Here is a 17,689-nt window from a genome sequence, read left to right as displayed (position 1 = left end):
AGACTTCATTTGGAGATCATCCCGACATCCTTCCATTATACCTGACCTCTTCTTCACCTCGGACCCCTCATGCGGACACTCCTGCCCGCCCTAGCGGTGATCACCGCCGCCTGGGCCCAGTCCTGGACGACGGGATGGGACGCTCAGGAGTTCCTGCAACTTGGCTGCCGGCCAGTCATCCTCTTCGTGGCAAAGGCGACCTTCGAGCCCGGTAACTTGGTGAGTACATGGTTGCGTATGACCGAGACCCCCTTTTCTTGCTTCAACCCGTTCCCGACCAAAGGTAAACCCGACTGACTCCCGGGACTTGATATCCACATATAGGGCAACACCATCGGCCCCCGCGTCTCCAACAGCATCAAGTCCGCCTTCGGCGTCACCAACGTGGCGACCGAGGGAATCGACTACTGGGGCCTGCCGCTCGGCAACTTCTACCCCGGCGGCGCCCCGCCGTGGGGCATCAGCGAAATGGCCCAGCTCCTGACGGCCGCCTCGGCGTGCCGGAACTCGCGCATCATCATCACCGGATACAGGTCCGTCCTCTTCTCCTCTCTTTCCCTCTATTCGTCCCACATTCGATTCTCCTTCCCTCTCTTCATCCTACTTTCCCTTCTCGTCCTTCTTTCCTTTCCTACTCCCCCTTTCTTTCTTCATCCCCCCTTCAACCCCTCAATCCACCCCAACTAACCCACCCCCAGCCAAGGCGCCGCCCTAACCCACCGCGCCGTCCAATCCCTCCCGGCCGCCGTCAAATCCAAAATCGCCGGCATCGTCACCTTCGGCGACACCCAAACATTACAAGACGGGGGGCGCATCCGGGGGTTCCCGCCCAACCGCACCCTCATCATCTGCAACCTCGGCGACGTCATCTGCACGGGGACCCTGCTCGTCTACCCCGTGCACCTCGACTACGTCAAGTGGGTGCCGACGGCCGTCGCCTTCCTCATCGAGCGGCTGCTCGAGGCCGACGCGCGCGACCCCTTCATGGGCCTCATGAACGAGACCGACACGACGCCGCCCGCGCTGCCGCCGCCGTCCGCCTGGCCGCCGGCGTGGACGTCGTCGGTGGCGCCCATGCCGGTGCCGTCCAATGGGTGAATGATAGAGAGATGGCACTGATTGATCATAACTCAAAGGTTCAGAACAGCGGAGACAGTCTGGAAGATAACGGAATGTAGATCACTTCTCTAGTTATTGATGTGTACTTGTATACAGTCCAACAACTCTATCTCTACAGTGTCGCCCCATCTCACTCCCTCCATCCCACCTTTTCAATATGTACTGCCTCTCTCCTCTCCTAAACACAACGGGCCATCAGGTCATGATAGCTGGGAATATTGAGCGAAAATAACCAGAGGGGGGTGCGGGCAACGAAAACCATGTCTTCTCTCCCCAGCCCGTAGGCCGGCAAAAAGAACCAAAGAAAAAGGAGCCCCTTATTGACGCCGAGCCTCATACCCCCAGTCCGAAACCCCTAAAATTCTGCCAATTCCTCATGCAACTCCAACAAGAAATAGCCACTGTTCATAGAATAAGTAATTCATTTTTTTGCGCGCTTGCTCAAACAACACGTCATGCCACCGACAAGAATCATCACCAGTCGTCACTTGTCTGCCCGATTGCGAAGTTATCGGACAGTCTTCTTCACAGTTCCCGACCTGCCAGTCTTGATGGCCTTGAGTGTGCCCTGCTGACCAGGCTTGGCTTTGGATACCTAAAAACCAGCACAATTAGTATCTAAACACTCATCAAAGTCAGATTCGGGCATAACAAACCGTGGTGGCAAAGTCCAGACTGCTGACCGTCTCCTTGATGTCGTCCCGCAGCGGACTGATCATGACAAACATGAGCGTCTTGCAGCTGCCGCCGAGGCAGCTCTCCAGCATGCGCGTCAGCGTCGAGTTGCGGTAGGGGATGTGCGAGGCGTTGTCGGCCAGCGCCGTCATGACCTGGCTGAGCGTCGACAAGCTCTTGTTGATGCTCGTGGCCTCCTTGAAGTTGTCGCCCTCAACCTGAGACTCCTTCACTCGCTCGGATCCGGCCAAGTCGATAAGGTTCAGCACGCCCTCGCTCACCGTGCCGTCGGCGTTGGTACCCGTGAGCTTGAGGGTAAACACTGAATGAGACCGGGACGACTCGCGGTTCATCTTCGTCGCAGCCACCGTGCGGTTCTTCATGGCAGTTTCGAGCATGGACTGGACTGCATCGGGGGAATCGAGTGGCGTTTCCTGGGATGTGACAAAACACTTCTTGGAAACAGGGTCTTGTCGGAGCTCGACTTGGTTCCTGGTGCCATCAGAGCCAAGCAAATCAAACAGCTTCTCGTTGTATACCTCGGTGAAGGAGCCCGTCATCTTGTACCGCCATCCCGCGTCCTTCAGCTCTTCGGTTGCCTGGTAGATCATGCTCGTCGCGCTGGGAATGATGGAATCCTGACCGCTGCTCATCGTGTACGTCTTGCCGGATCCCGTCTGACCGTAGCAAAAGATGCAGACCTTCTGGCCGTCCAAGGCGCTTTGAACAAGCTGACTAATCTCGTCAAAGACCTTCTTATTGCCTTCGTCCGGAATGAACACGCGTTCAAAGTCGTAGGGCTTGGGTTCCAGCACGACTTCTTGGAGGTAGTTCTTGGTGGGGACCATGAGGGTCATCTTGCCAATGTGGTCGTCGTAGTCGCCAACTTCGGTGTCTATTTGAGCACATTCCGTCTCGTTTCGGCCCGGGCGGATACGGCACATGACCCGAATGTTGCCCTTCATCGTCTGCAACTGCTCAAACAGCTTGCGGCGTCTCGTCTCCTCCACCCGAAGCTTGGCCTTGGTTTCTTGTGCCTCGCGCTTGGCCGCGAGTGCTTCGTCCAGAGCAGCCTGCTTCTCGTCGGCCATGAGACGGAAGTTCTCCAGCTGCTTCTGTTCGTCCCCCTTCAGATGGATGAGAGCGGTCTGGCCGGCAGACACCTGGTTCTCAAGATCGGTAATGCGAGCCTCTTTCCGGCACAGCTGAGCGTTCATGTCGTCCTGGATCACCTTGGCCCGCTCCAACTCTTTCTTGGTGACTTCGAATTGGATGAGCTGTGCCTCCAAGTCCTTGCCGCTCTCTTCAACACGCAGACGAGCACTTTGCTTCTCTTCGTCCAAGAGCTTCTCGAGATCCTCGGACACCTTGTGCGCCTCGCTCAGTTGGCGTGCAAAATCCGCGGCCATCTCGTCGCGCAAGGCTTGCAGGCGCTTCCGTGATTCTCGTTCCAAGTCATCCTTCTCCCGGTTGAAGTCGCGTATCCTGTTGTCAATATCGTTTCTGTGTTCGCGCAGCAGGTCTTCGGCGTCATTACGCCGCGCTCGTTTCTCGTCCTCCAAGTCACGTTCGAGCATGAATATCCTCCGTTCAGCCTTGTCCAGCTCTGATTGCATCTCCGTCTTCTTCGACTCGAGATCCGACTTTAGCGTTTCCAGTTCCGTTGCTGTGGATTGAGTCAGTCTCGTGCATCCAAAGTCACATCCTTCTTTCCAGCCACTTACCTTTGAGGCGGAAAGTAGCAACATCCTCTTCCAAGGTCTTTTGGCCAATGATGGAGTGGTTGATGATGTCCTTCATCGCTTTGAATTCGGATTCGAAGGTCCCTAGTCTCTCGTCCACATCCCAGGCTACAAAGTTTGTCACGTTAGAATATTTGTTCAAGAAAGAAGGGGACTGCTTGAGAGGAGAATGCGACGCCGCCATCTTTGCCTTTCGAACAGATTTGTAGGCAGATTCGAATAATCGAGTCTGCTGCTCAAACTGCTCAATGGTTGGTGTCTTGGGGACCACTGGGCCTTCCTTGACACCAAGTCCAGCTGACGGTGGCTCCTCCGGGTTGATGGCACGTTGAGGTGTCGTAAATTTCGGAGGAGGCATCAACGAGTTGCTCGGTGGCGGTGTCTTTGGTTGCGGATTCACTTGATCCACGTTGTTGGGGGCTAAGGCATCTGACCCTCTGCCCCCGATCGATAAAGACGCCATTTGCTCGCATATAGAGGCTTCTCTAGCTGCTGGCAATGGTGTCGCATATACGGCGGGGACGCCCTTTGCAGGGACGGCCTTCCGCATCTTGCTGAGTGGCAGATTGCTACAGCTTCTTGCCTTGGCAAGCCGTCGCGGGATGTTCGTACCATTTTTGTTGTTGTTGCCGTTGGAGTTCTGTTGGGGCTCCTCCCCTCGGACACCCATGGACGTCACGGGACGGGCAGTCCTAGAGTTTGTTGAGCGAACGCTTCCGGTTCGACCATGGGAGTATGATGTGTGTGAGGAACGTGATGGTGGCCGAGCTCCAGGGCCGACACTGCTGGCATAACTGCTATTCGAGGTGTGTCGTGATGTGTTTGAATTGTAAGATATCGGGCGCGTTGAGCTCGTACTTGATTTGGCCTGGCAATAAGAGCAATCGTCAGCACATTCGGAATCTCCAATCCACGTCAAGAACATATCATAGAGGCATCGCATGGCTAGAGGCATTGGCAGACATTGAGGCAATCCAACCAGTCAACATTGTGGAAGTCGTCCTGAAATATCCTAGGGTGGTGGTCGGAGTAATTGGCGTTGAGCTGAAGCGAGACACCCTTCCCACCGAGCTCTTCTTTGTTCAGCCATGATACGAAGATGTTGAAGCTCTTGATGCGGTTCGGAATCCAAAAGAAGGTGCGTCGGAAGCCAGAACGGTCCTGTGGCTTTGTGATGGCCCGGCTTGAAAGTTCCAGTGACGTCGATGGTGATTCGGAGCTGGAACTCGGCTGGAACGGCGTGGAGACATTGCCGGGATCGAGAAGGCGTGGTAAGATCAAGCGTAGAATCACCCGCCATTCTTTGTTGATGGAGCGCCAGATCCGGGTGACGCATTGGCGAAGCCGCAGGTAGCACAGAGCGCAGGTGAGGAAAACCAATTCCAGCAATAACCTGAAGAGAATGATATGGATGGAAGAAGTCGGCCGTGGCATAGTGCAAGACAGTAGCTAGGGGCCGAGCCAAAAGTCATAATTGTTGCTGATAATGTCTGAGAGGCTGTTTCGGAAATCCGGGGTTGTCCTCATGCCGCTGTTGTTGGATTGGATTGCCATCCATGCCATTGTTGCCGAGTGCCTTGCGATTTGGGTTTGTGGGGGGAGGGTTCATGTGTGTAGGTAGGAAAGAGGGAAGGTGCAAACTTACAATATCCTTCAGCGCAGTTCCCTTGACGAAGCTTCTAGCAGGGGTGGGAGCCGCTATCTGCGACCGATGGCCGCCAGGGAATTCGGATGCCTTCTCGACCAACGTCTTGCGCTTTGGTTCGGGTTGCATAACTGCAAAGGCAATACTTGTCAGCAGTCGCGATCGGTAAGCCGACAGACGTCCCGGAGAAAATCCGTCGGCCGGAGGGGTCGGATCCGTACCTGGTGGCGGTAACCCTCGTTTGACGCCGCTTGTCGCATTGGCCGACGGACCCATGCGGGTGTTGGATTGCGACTCGCTGATCTCGTGTAGGCCTTGCGTTGTCGATGATGATAATTGCGGCAGTCTCGTCTGCGGTGGTCGTAGGCCCGAAGGCTTGCTGCTGTTGAACTGCATCGAAAACCCAACGTTAGCCTCCCGATCGATACTCTGCGTTTTGGACCTCCCAATAGTGCAATGAGTTGTTGTCGTCGACGCCGGCCATCCGGGGACGGAAAAGAACATACCCCGTGTTCCATGTCGACGTTGGCCATGATTCTGCGGTTGATGGCGATCTGAAAGGCCAGGATAGAGAAAAGGAGCCAAGCTCCAGATGGAGAAGCACCAGCAGGTGTGGACGGCCTTGACGGAGGCGTCTTGTTGTTGGGTGATATGTACAGGCTGGTCAACTGCACGAAGCAGCGGGTCGAGGTTGTAGCGACGCGGATATGGCGAAGGCTGCTGACCGCCTCTTGTCGTTCGTTATTGGTCGACTGCGATGTAGAGAGAGCGCGATAGTGGGTGGGATAAAGTCGAAATCGAAGAGGTCCCAGGGTGTAGAGATCAATGCGCCGCGGTTCGTTTTTGTGCAAAGCACCAGCTCGTCGTCATTTGGGGGGGGATTCTAATGCGCTGCATGTGGAGGACTGCCACTTCAAGTGAGCGGGACTTTGATTAAACACGGCCAAAGTGCCCTCTGCTGAAAGTGGATTGTTTATCCTGCATCCCGATTGGGATAGGTGTTGCTATGTCAATAAACGGGTCCAAAAAGTTGGTTGCTCTCCAGCCACATCAACACTGCCACGTAGAGCCACGTGGGTTCTCGGTCCCACTGGTGCAGTACGTACTTGCCCAGCTTGTGGCGTTGTGGCTTGCTGCCCCATTAGCTCATGGATGCAACATGGTGGCATCTTTTTTTATTTTAGGCCTGTCCGTCTCACACCAGTGCAGGCGCATTTTCCAGAAGCGATATTCACATGTCACCCGTTGCCGCTACTGAGCTAAGGTTCAACTGCTGCTGTTGCTCGCAAGTAAGCAACCATCCACCACCACCACCACCACCACCACCAGCAGATGGGCAATGCGAATCCGATCCTGCCAAACTGCCCCGACCTATCACGCTACTACGGAACCATTTCGATGCCTTGACGCAGCCCAGTGATTAATAATTACCTGTTCCTACCATTTCTTTTTCGTTAGTTCCTGGCCGTCTTTACGAGCTCGTGACTGTTCCTTGTTCCTGTTCGTCTGTCTGTTTCCTTGCCGCAATCTTAAGATCATAAGTGTGTTGTGCCACCATAAGCCTACATACACCTTACCGACCGTCGTCCACGGTGATGTTTCGATAACCCGTACCTTGTCTCCGAAACCTGAGCACCCAACACACCTGCTACACCCCCACCTTGAGGGTGTCCCGATTACATACCTGACATACACCAAGAGCCATCTCTTCGAACCCGAGCGCTCCCCGCGCGAATACCTGCGAATCAAACACCAACCAACAGACCTCCTCGCCCAAGATGGAGAAATACACCCAATACCGCGACCGCAGCACGGGCATCTCCCCCTTCATCCCGCACAAGACCCCGACCTCGACGACGTCACTGGCACTACACGCCCTCATCTTCGCCTTCCGCCTGCCGCTCTTCCTCTTCTACAGCGCCGTCTACTTCCTGCTCCTCAGCCACCTGCCCCTGCCCGTCTTCGCGCGCAAGCTGCTGCTCTGGGGCCTGCTGGGCATCCCGGGCATCTGGTGGGTGGACCTGCAGCTCGACGGCGTGAAACGGGGCTCCCTCTCGCAGCAGCCGCCCAACCGCGTCCCGCACCCGGGCTCCGTCATCGCCGCCCAGTTCACCAGCCCCGTCGACGCCATCTACCTGGCCGCCATCTTCGACCCCGTCTTCACGGTGAGCTACCCGGGCACCACGAAAGTGCGCCAGGTCTCGCTGCTGCAGGCCATCCTGCTCGCCCTCGGCCCCGTCCTCCTGCACGCCCCCCACGCCTCGGCCGGCCACAACCCGCACCGCCTCGTCAGCCTCCGCCGCGTCGTCGAGCAGAACCGCCACCGCTGCGTCGTCGTCTTCCCCGAGTGCAGCACCACCAACGGCAAGGGCATCCTCCCCTTCAGCCCCTCCCTCCTCAGCGCCCCCATGGACGCCCCCCTCTTCCCCGTCAGCCTGCGCTACACCCCGCAAGACATCACCACCCCCGTCCCGGGAGCCTACCTCGCCTTCCTCTGGAACCTGCTCTCGCGGCCCACCCACCTCATCCGCGTCCGCATCGCCGAGGCCGTCACCAACCGCGACATCGCCGGCAGCAGCGCCGATGCGTCCCGCGAAATGTCCCAAGCCAACAGCGCCGAAAGCAGCGATGACGATGAGGATTACTTTGGCGGCGGCGAGGAGAAGCCCACGCCCGACCAGTATAGGGTGCTGGACCGGGTCGGTGAGGCCCTCGCGCGGCTGGGGCGGAACAAGCGGGTCGGTCTGACCCTGAAGGACAAGGCGGCCTTTGTCGAGGCTTGGTCCAAGAATGGGAAACGGTAACGACGGGATGATGGAAAGAAGAAGAAAAACGGAACCGAAAAAGAAAGAATGACACGAAAACCTGGGGCCTGGTGAAGGCGGAATCGATATTATATGTATGTGTACTTTAGGTGCGTTGCATTGGGCAGCCGGCACTCCTTTTTCCCATGCGAGCGAGAAATAAGCTTCGGTTTCTTCGCGGTTCGGTGTAACGTGCCACGACTTCCTGGTTGCATACTTCCCCGTACGCTGGTGCTGTGTAAGGATATGAGGGAGGGGGAGGAAGCAGGCGTACTGTCCGTCATTGCTATCTTGCCTTGGTCAGTTGACGATTCCCCCAAGCAACGTCTATAGCTTTTATTCGTATGCGGACTATCGGTTTAGAAGGGGAGAAGAAACAATCAAGCATTGGATTGGATCACTCCATACGAGCACTATATACCTTACAATATATCATATCACCTTCATTGTCTCACGTCAAAGTATATGCGAAGGTCCAATGGCACAACATATCCAGGCAGAGCGAACGGGGACGCCTGGTGAAGTCTCAGTAAATATGCGGGTACAATAACTATCTTCCTTTTTGTGTAAATACAGAAGACAAATAAACATTCATGCGCCTTTTCTTTTTCACGGTCCAAGCCAAAGCCAGCCCAGCCAGAAACAACCAGGGAATTAGTATGTACATGTCATATCCGTAAATAGCCATTGATGGCCACGCTCCTTTAACGCTCCAGTCCTCGAGAACTTAATCGGTGATACATCCCAAACTAGCGTTCTTGACAACGCGCGCATACTTGCTCAGGGTCCCCTTCTTGTACCGGGGCTCGGGCGCCTTCCACAGCTTCTTGCGCTCCGCCTTCTCAGCCTCGCTGACCTCCCAGTCGATGACGCGCTTCTCGGCGTCAATGGTAATGGTGTCGCCGTCCTCGACGAGACCAATGGGGCCGCCCTCCATGGCCTCGGGCACAATGTGGCCGATGATGAAGCCGTGGCTGCCGCCGGAGAAGCGGCCGTCCGTCAGGAGCGCGACGTCCTGGCCGAGACCCGCGCCCATGATGGCCGAGCTGGGCTTCAGCATCTCGGGCATACCAGGGCCGCCGACGGGGCCGTCGTAGCGGATGATGACGACCGTCTTCTCGCCCTTCTTGATCTCGCCCTTCTCGAGCGCCGTGATGAAGTCCTCCTCGCGGTTAAAGCAGCGCGCCTTACCGGTGAACTGGAGACCCTCCTTACCGGTGATCTTGCCCACGGCGCCGCCGGGCGCCAGGGAGCCGCGGAGAATGGTGATGTGACCGGTGGGCTTGATGGGGTTGGAGAAGGGGCGGATGACCTTCTGGTCCTCGGGGAAGTCCTTCCACGACTCGACGTTCTCCTTCATCGTCTTGCCCGTCACGGTGACGCCGGTTCCGTCGATGATGCCCTCCTTGAGCAGGAACTTGAGCAGGGCCGGGGTGCCGCCGATCTTGTGCACGTCCTCCATGACGTACTTGCCGCTGGGCTTCAGGTCGGCCAGGAAGGGGGTGCGGTCGCTGACGGCCTGGAAGTCGTCGATGGTCAGCTTGATGCCAACGCTGTCGGCGATGGCGATCAAGTGCATAACGGCGTTGGTGCTGCCACCCAGAATGTTGACGACAATCATGGCGTTCTCGAAGGCCGTGCGCGTCATGATGTCGCGGGGGCGGATATCCTCCCTGAGAATGTGCTTGATGGCCTCGCCAACATTCTCGCACTCGTTGCGCTTGGCGGGGTCCTCGGCCGGGAAACTGCTGCTTCCGGGAAGGGTCATACCGAGGGTCTCGATGGCGGAGGCCATGGTGTTGGCAGTGTACATGCCGCCGCAAGCACCGCTACCAGGGCAGGCGTTGCGGATGATGTCGAAGCGCTGCTCCTCGGTGATCTCGCCGGTGATGTACTGGCCGTAGGCCTGGAAGGCGCTGACAAGGTCAAGAGTAGCACCAGTCTTGCTGCAACCGGGCTTAATGGTACCACCGTAGATCATGATACTGGGGCGGTTGAAGCGGCCCATGGCCATCAGGACACCGGGCATGTTCTTGTCGCAACCGGGCAGGGAGATGTTGGCGTCGTACCACTGGCCGCCCATGACGGTCTCGATACTGTCGGCAATGATCTCACGACTCTGGAGAGAGTAGCGCATACCGGTGGTTCCCATGGAGATACCGTCCGAGACACCAATGGTGTTGAATCGGTAGGGCACGAGGCCGGCCTTGGCGACAGACTCCTTGACAATGGCAGACAGGTCCATGAGATGCATGTTGCAAGGGTTTCCCTCATACCACACCGACGAGATACCGACTTGTCCCTTGTTCATGTCGTTCTCCGACATACCGGTGGCGTACAGCATGGCCTGCGACGCACCCTGAGACTTGGGCTGGGTGATGGCACTCGAGACCTTGTTGAGGTCCTTCTCATATTGGAACGATCGGCTCGAGCTCAGAAAGCGACTAAACGTATGTAACCCATCGTCAGCAGACATTCACACCAGAGCAGCCAGCACCGCGAGCCAAAAGGCGCCGAGGTGGGAGTATTGTGCATACGCATTTTGTGTCGTCAGAGGCAGCCGCGTGCTGCGAGCCAGAGCTCCGGCAGCTCTGGCGCGGAGGAGGTTCTGCACAGCCATGGTTGGTAGAGGCAATTGAAGTTTGGCGAGGAAGAAACAACTTCAATTGACTTGGCCCGGAAACTTGACCGTACTTGAGTCGTGTCACGGGGAGGGCAGCGTGAGTCGTCGAGTGGGATGGAGAATCGACAAGGAAGTGGGCGACATCGGCAATAAATTTCTGGACCGATAGCTTCAAAATCGATGAGCTCTGGGATGACATGCACCCTCAGTGGACCCCTGACGGACCCAAGCTGGAGCCAAAGCACTGAAGTCCCTCGCAGGAGCTTGGGCCCTCTGACCTTCAGCGTTGCTGTCATTGGCCGGCGATGTCGGTGGGGTCCCATGTCGTCAATTGCTTGAATTTCCAGCTGCTGTGGTATTAGGCTTCCGGGCAATAACATGCAGGAACTGCTCTTGGCAGCAATACATTCTCCCACGTTTCGATGTGGCCAAGAGTACCTACTGGAACATAATGAACGGTGTTTACGACCTCTGAGACACTGGTGACTGGATTCACGAGCAACAGGCAAGAAAACCGGGAGGAATCACCAGCGCAATAGCAATTGATACACATTCAATTCGTGTCCTAGTCATGATCCTGCTTGTTTCCTTTTGACTGCCCAGGCCGTCCACCTGCACCAAGCGAGGATAGAAGATGTACCATCCCCATAGCGAAAGTCTCAAAGGCATGGCAGTATGGTGCCATCACTCGTCTTCGAAGGCCACCGGGATTCCTAGGGCCTCTCCCAACACTTTGTTGACCAAGAAGCCGCCGGTCCCCAACTCAAAAAACGTGTTCACAGCTTCAGCGGCCTTCTGCAGCGGCCGACGATCCGAGACGCCCCCTTCTGCGCCGCTGGCCGCCATGAAAATCCACCCCACCACGAACGGAAGCTGGTTCTCCCGCTCCAAGTAATTGGGCGTATACTTCTCCCGAAGCAGCTCGTCGGCGTCCTCCTTCACTGCGCGCAGCACGCGCCAGCACCAGCGGTGAAAGTGGAGGTACGGGAAGGCAAACTCCAGCGTCTCGGCATGCAGCGCCATAACGAGCGGCTTAATGAGCTGCTCCGGCATCATTTTGCCTCCATCAACAGCCTTCTTGCGGGAGCCCTGCCGTTGCTGCCTCTGCTTCTCTTGGCGCTTGGCGTAGTGTACCTGGCCCAAGAGGCCTTCTTGTCCTGGCTCCTCCTCGAAGAGACTCATGTCAATGATCTTGTCGACGTACTCGGGAGTGAGGTCGATCTGCCCGGTGTTTTCGACATAGCGAGGCTGGAACATGGACAGGACAGGCCCGACGTCCTTGAGACCGCGCGGGCCTGCCTTGGAAGCTAGGGGCGTGTTCTTTCGTTGTTTGCCGATCATTGCTGCGGCTGATGTACCCATCTGGAGGCAAAACTTCTTGAAGTAGTCTACAGGAGAGGCAGGCTCCTCGCCGCCAACGTAGAAGCTCTCCTCGCCTAGCAGCGCGTACAGTACATCCATGTCGACCCAATCCCCCTCCACCAGCTTCTCCTTTCGGAGCGCGTTGTACAGGTGCTGGCAGTACTGGATCGATCCCCAGGCATTGGCGACGGCGAGTCCCACCTCATGGTGACGCTGGCGGAAGTTGTAGAGCGTAAGCCCGCTCATGAGTGGCGACATGCGGAAGACGCGGTGGCTCTCGGTATCAGGCGGCGACATGCCAAACTGCTTATACATGCGCTCCTGGACCTTGCGCGGAGGATCTGTGCCTATCCAGTCGACTTGATTCTGAAGCTGTCTCAGCCACTGGTCGTTCGTGGCAGGCCAATTGGCAATCTTCAACGAGGCGTGAAACTCAAAGTGGGCCTTAATGTCGTTGCTGATGACTGTGGTTTGCTTGACCAGGGTGTGGAACGGGTGATCGATCTCATTCTTGAGCTCGTACGTAATGTCGAGGAACATCTGAGCAGCAAAGACGACGCCAAAGGTGATCTCCTTGGTCTTGACAACGTCTTCGAATCCACGGAGGAACTCGTCCTTGACAGGCCAACCGCGAACACCACGGATGATGGTCACGAGCTCAGCGAAGTAAGGCATGAGGAGTGCGCGGTCTTGCTCGTACTTCTGCTGGCCGGTCAACTTGGATCTGTCGGCCTTGGGATCGTAGTAGCCAAACATTCCTTCCTTATACAGCGGAATCTGACCGGGCTCAACGACAGCGAGGAAGGCCTCGATCATGCGATAAGGCACGAGAAAGGTGCCTTCCATGATATGGTAGGTCTTGTAGTTGAGATTGTCGTTGAAGTTGGCGGCACTTGCCGTCTTGTACACGTCCTTCTTCTTGTAGCCTTGAATGAGGCACTGCAGGAGGTGGAATCGTTGCAGCATCTCACCAATGCCTATCGAGTCTCAGCGTTAGTCATTAATCTTTTCTTTCTGGAGCGAACAGGGAGTTTCAAGAGGGAATAACGGGAATTCCCCGCATCAACGGCTAATCCTTCCCTCACGAGATACTGTGATAACGGGGCATAACCACTAATAACAAGAGGAGTAAACACCGAACACCACTTACCCCCGTGTGGCGCTAGCACAGGTACAACGTCTGCCACCATGTTCCGCACCAGGTCGATGGCGGTGTTAGTAGCAACGGCAGCCGCAGCCAGGTCGAATAAGCCGCTCTTGAAGTTGGACCAGACCCATCGAATGTGCGCTCTCACTCTGTTCATGTCATTGATGAGTGCAGTCAGGGCGAAGATGGCCTCTTCGAACGACAAGTCAGTCTCCGCCTCGTACGTGGCGTTATCCTCCTTGGCCTTCGCGGGTCTCTCCACATCAGGAGCGTTCAAGAACTCCTCCGAAGGCTCATAGACGGCAAGGCCGGTGAATCGGTTGGTGATCTCGTCAGCACTGGCGTCGGCCTCGGTTCGCGGAGCACGCACGAAAGGTCGCAAGACGTCGCGGACCTTTTCCAGCACTCCGACAAAGTACTGGTGGTTCTCGTCCTGCGTCTCGTCGACGACCTGGCCATGTTGGGCAAGCTGGGAACCGAAAGCCGAGCGGGCGGCAATGACACGGTCTATCGTGCTCCTGAAGCTCACTGGGACCTCGGGGGACTTGCCAGCCACGAACTCGGCCAAGGCAATGAAGTCAGCAATCTTGATGATGTAGTTCGGGCCGCCCTTGCTGTTGGTCTTCTTGGGCGGTGGGCCTTTGCCCTTCTTCGCCTTGGCCCGTGCTTTCCCCTTCAGACGGCCGCCCCCGCTGCCGCCGCCGGCCTTGTTGCCGTTAGACAAAAGATCAGAGGAGTAGCCATTTGCCTTTGCAGTTGAAGCAAGCCACGTTGCCACCGAGTTGGTGTCTTGCTTATACTGCGAGTAGGTGTTGATTAGGGTAGAGGGTAGCATCTTGTGTTCCCTAATGTCTCCCCTTTAAGGCATTCGGATATGAATTTCGACTTACTCCAACCCTTATAGAGCTAAAAGTAGTTTTGCCAACTTGAGGACGCGGATTCTCTTATCGAAGCTCGGGGAAGGTCTGGAGTGCGCAAATTGTATCACGAGGAGCGCTAGTTGTCGGGAAGTTGAGAAGACTGTTCATACCTTTTAGAGAAAGAATAACCAGAAATCAGCCCGCAAGCCCAGCTGTTGTCGTTTGCACCTTTTGTTTCATATCCCTCCCGAGGAAGGGACTGCCTGCTTGCAAGGTGCAGCCAATGGATAAGCAGATACAGCTTAAACCCACCTGACGCGGCAGGCTCCCGGCCCTAGGCATTGGAAAGCTACCCCAGACAGCTAGCTGCCAAGCGCCATGACCCTGAACTCAGCAATGGCAATCAGATAAGATTCTCATGCTCTGCACGCAATAAAGCAACTCCAGATTGCTGAGGGATTGTAGCAAACGACTAAGATGAACGACAGGGGATTGCCATTTCTCAAACATTTCCAAACCCAGACAGACGGTCTCAACGTCAACTGTTTTACTGCACAAGTCATTCCATCGTACCGTTCTTTCATGTGGTCAATCTGCAGATTTGATGGTTTGTCAAACACTGGAGATTGTCCAAATAGAGGGGTTGAAATCGTAGTGGGGCAACACCCAGCTCCAGAAACCACTTGGAGACCAGACAGAGTCAGGATCCGAATGAAGAAGACTAACACCCCAACGAGAGCGAAGGCTTGCGGAGGAAAATATACAATCTGCAGCTACTTATCTTATTTCCTTGGCGGGGGTATCACATATGTCAAATTTGCAGCTTTGGCAAGAGACCGTCGAGTCGGTTACCAGACACTGTTGTAAAGCTCAGAGCAACGGGGCATGTCCTTGTCGCTCTTGTCCAAGAACGCCTCGTAAGCAAATGTCTCAGATCAAGTACTGCGTTAATCAACCTGATCGGGGGCGCCTATATCATACGGGTTGGCGTTCTACATCATATTCCCTTTTTTACTTTTTGCCAGGGATAGAGGAACTACGTTCGGTGGAGGGATCTACGGTCTGCGGAAGTGGTAAACAGTGGGTGCCCTCAGGGCACATTGCAAGCTGAAAATAAACTGGGCCTCTAACAAACATGGATCTCAACACCAATCGCGGCCACTAACACTGTACATCAGTGCTGATTGGACTATACTCACAGAATAAGAAAGATTAATGAATTGACTAGTAGAGATCTCAGGAGTTAGTGGAACATGGCCCGTCAATTGCCACTCACCGACCCCAACAAGATGGGATGCTGCGCACCCTGAGGTGTTCGGCAAGATTCCCCTGCGTTTCCACCCTAAATGCATGGCTATATAAAGCATAAGACGGACACGAGAAACCAAAAATTTCGAATCGTTTAGCCTAGCTACAACCGTTACCTCTTACCTAAGAAGCTGATCAACAGCAGGTCAGATAGTTGCGCTATGGGATCTATATCTAGACACAACCCCTATGCATTCCCTCTGACGGTCAAGGACTATGCCTCTACACCCGTCCCCTCTATGGAGGAATGGGAGACCATGTGGAAGGCATGGGACATGGTCACTACGCAGATAATACCAGCAGACGCTCTCATGGAACAGCCCATCCCTCTGAGGAACCCTCTCAAGTTCTACGTGGGTCATATACCAACCTTGTGAGTCCTCATCTCCACTCTCACTCACACCCTCTCTTTTTCCCTCTCTTCTGCTATAACAAGACGCGAGCTGATATGCAAGTATTCCAACAGCGAGGATATACACCTGAGCAGGGCTACTGGCACGCCCTTAACCCAGCCTGCCTCGTATGCTGAATTCTTTGAACGCGGCATTGACCCAGACGTGGAGGACCCGACACAATGTCACGACCACAGCGAGTTACCCACGGTATGGCCAGAACTGTCTGAGATGCTCGAATACCGTGAGAAGGTAAAGAGGCGTATAAAGCTGCAGTATGATACTGGCCGAGCCTACAGAGACAGAACTATCGGGAGGGCTCTTTGGATCGGTTACGAACACGAAGGTAAGTGGATAGGGGGAAGTATTGAGTACGAGCGTCCATTTTTCCCCAGGAGCTGAATGTCTAATACGGGATGAGCAGGCCTCCACCTTGAAATATTCTTATACATGGCCATACTGAGCCCCAGAATCCAACCGCCACCAGACATACCGCGTCCAGATTTCGCGTGGATGGCGCGAGAGGCGGCTTCAAAAAGGGTGGAGAACCAGTGGTTCCGCGTCCCGGAGCAAGGGCTCACCATCGGTTACGAGGACCCGGAGAGCGACGACGGATCGGACCGCTACTTTGCCTGGGACAACGAGCGCGAACCCTACGATGTCAAGATCCCGGCTTTTGAGGCTCAGGCCCGGCCTGTCAGCGTGGGCGAGTATGCGGCGTTCTTGGTCGACAGTGGCAAGACGGACACGATCCCGGCGACGTGGGTTAAACTTAACACTCGCGCCGACAACGCCAAAGACAACGAAGACGATAATGATGAGCCTGATGATATTCCCAGAATCCACAACGCTGTAGATACGGCACTCCAGGAATTCCTGGAGCACCACGGCATCCGGACCGTGTGGGGCCCCATTCCCCTATCCGAAGCAGTCGACTGGCCAGCCACCGCGTCCTGGAACGAGGTGACGAGCTACAGCGAGTGGGTGGGCGGGGGTGTCCGTGTTCCCACCCTCCACGAAGTGAGGAGCATCCATGAGTATGCTGCTCAGCTTTCGACCAACACCATAAACTCATCACCATCAAACCCAACCAATAGCAAGAACAAAACTATGCACACAGACCCCGAATCCATCTTCGCCGATCTCAGCGGCGCCAACGTCGGGCTGCAGAACTTCCACCCGGTGCCCATCACGCACAGAGGCGACCGGCTCTGCGGCCTCGGAGATCTCGGGGGTGCTTGGGAGTGGACCAGCACGGTGTTTGCTCCGCAGCCCGGGTTCAAGCCCATGGATATCTATCCTGGCTACAGTGGTAAGTGCACTTACCTGCGCAGTCCCCAGAACATCGACGCTCGCTAGGGCTCGGTTCCTCCTGATGGGCGTTGAAGTACATATTCAGGGTTTTGGCTGACGTTGAACTCTACCCGCCCGCAGCCGACTTCATGGATGGGAAACATATGGCCATCACGGGTGGTAGTTGGGCACTGCCTCCACGTATTGCAGGCAGGAGATCCTTGTAGGTTACTTTTTACTGCCCCTTCTCTCGCTACTAGGAAGACTCCAAACGCGGTTTCTTTCCTGTTTGTATGGGTAGCGTGATACAAAGACTAATGATCTTGAACAAAATAGTCAGAATTGGTGGCAAAAAGGGTACCAGTACCCCTGGGTCGCCGTTAGGCTCGTCCGAGACTTGAAAGAGTAGGAGACGATATTACGGGAAAGTCGGTATTGGGGCCTGGAGACAAAATATCAATGGTGAAATATTTAACTAGATACCTTAGAAACGGAAAATTTCCCACACCGAATCACTTGTTCTGATTCAAGAGGAACAGAGTCTACGGGCCAGCGAGTAAACACCTAGTGGCAATGCTGACAGCTGTATTGGGTAACAGCGTATTTGGTGTGGGGGACTGTCGATGTGCATTAGCTCTGTGTAAGATATCGGAACGCATAAGAGCCTCGAAAGGATGCTCACCTTGGGATGGGAATATCCAGAGAGACGGTTACCTGAA

General features: G+C 55.5%; 6 protein-coding genes across 6 annotated transcripts; 3 read left to right on the top strand and 3 right to left on the bottom strand.

The window, feature by feature from the left end:
• Window positions 1-69: 69 nt before the first annotated feature.
• Window positions 70-1,098, top strand: PG985_014715 (cutinase-2; the record flags this gene model as incomplete). The annotated part of the gene is made up of 3 exons (XM_066834481.1): window positions 70-219; window positions 325-533; window positions 699-1,098. The coding sequence occupies 3 exons, from the start codon at window positions 70-72 to the stop codon at window positions 1,096-1,098; spliced, it is 759 nt and encodes a 252-aa protein (XP_066679221.1).
• A 529-nt stretch (window positions 1,099-1,627) lies between these two features.
• Window positions 1,628-5,714, bottom strand: PG985_014714 (kinesin-related protein KLPA; the record flags this gene model as incomplete). Its single annotated transcript, XM_066834480.1, has 7 exons — window positions 1,628-1,714; window positions 1,776-3,460; window positions 3,519-4,228; window positions 4,516-4,766; window positions 5,182-5,312; window positions 5,403-5,571; window positions 5,688-5,714. 7 exons carry the CDS (start codon window positions 5,712-5,714, stop codon window positions 1,628-1,630), a joined length of 3,060 nt encoding a protein of 1,019 aa, XP_066679220.1.
• A 1,245-nt stretch (window positions 5,715-6,959) lies between these two features.
• PG985_014713 (uncharacterized protein) lies at window positions 6,960-7,985 on the top strand (the record flags this gene model as incomplete). The annotated part of the gene is made up of 1 exon (XM_066834479.1): window positions 6,960-7,985. The coding sequence occupies one exon, from the start codon at window positions 6,960-6,962 to the stop codon at window positions 7,983-7,985; it is 1,026 nt and encodes a 341-aa protein (XP_066679219.1).
• A 727-nt stretch (window positions 7,986-8,712) lies between these two features.
• PG985_014712 (dihydroxy-acid dehydratase) lies at window positions 8,713-10,605 on the bottom strand (the record flags this gene model as incomplete). The annotated part of the gene is made up of 2 exons (XM_066834478.1): window positions 8,713-10,429; window positions 10,523-10,605. The coding sequence occupies 2 exons, from the start codon at window positions 10,603-10,605 to the stop codon at window positions 8,713-8,715; spliced, it is 1,800 nt and encodes a 599-aa protein (XP_066679218.1).
• Window positions 10,606-11,292: 687 nt separating this feature from the next.
• On the bottom strand, window positions 11,293-13,952 carry PG985_014711 (uncharacterized protein; the record flags this gene model as incomplete). Its single annotated transcript, XM_066834477.1, has 2 exons — window positions 11,293-12,947; window positions 13,121-13,952. The coding sequence occupies 2 exons, from the start codon at window positions 13,950-13,952 to the stop codon at window positions 11,293-11,295; spliced, it is 2,487 nt and encodes an 828-aa protein (XP_066679217.1).
• A 1,494-nt stretch (window positions 13,953-15,446) lies between these two features.
• On the top strand, window positions 15,447-17,036 carry PG985_014710 (uncharacterized protein; the record flags this gene model as incomplete). The annotated part of the gene is made up of 3 exons (XM_066834476.1): window positions 15,447-15,658; window positions 15,752-16,023; window positions 16,102-17,036. The coding sequence occupies 3 exons, from the start codon at window positions 15,447-15,449 to the stop codon at window positions 17,034-17,036; spliced, it is 1,419 nt and encodes a 472-aa protein (XP_066679216.1).
• Window positions 17,037-17,689: the final 653 nt, after the last annotated feature.

This window comes from Apiospora marii (assembly GCF_038362585.1).
Source record: "Apiospora marii strain CBS 49790 chromosome Unknown utg000011l_segment0_segment0, whole genome shotgun sequence".
In the NCBI taxonomy this organism is placed as follows: Eukaryota; Fungi; Ascomycota; class Sordariomycetes; order Amphisphaeriales; family Apiosporaceae; genus Apiospora; species Apiospora marii.
The sequence above is the reverse complement of the archived record's forward strand: the minus strand, read 5'-3'. Positions and strand labels throughout refer to the sequence as shown.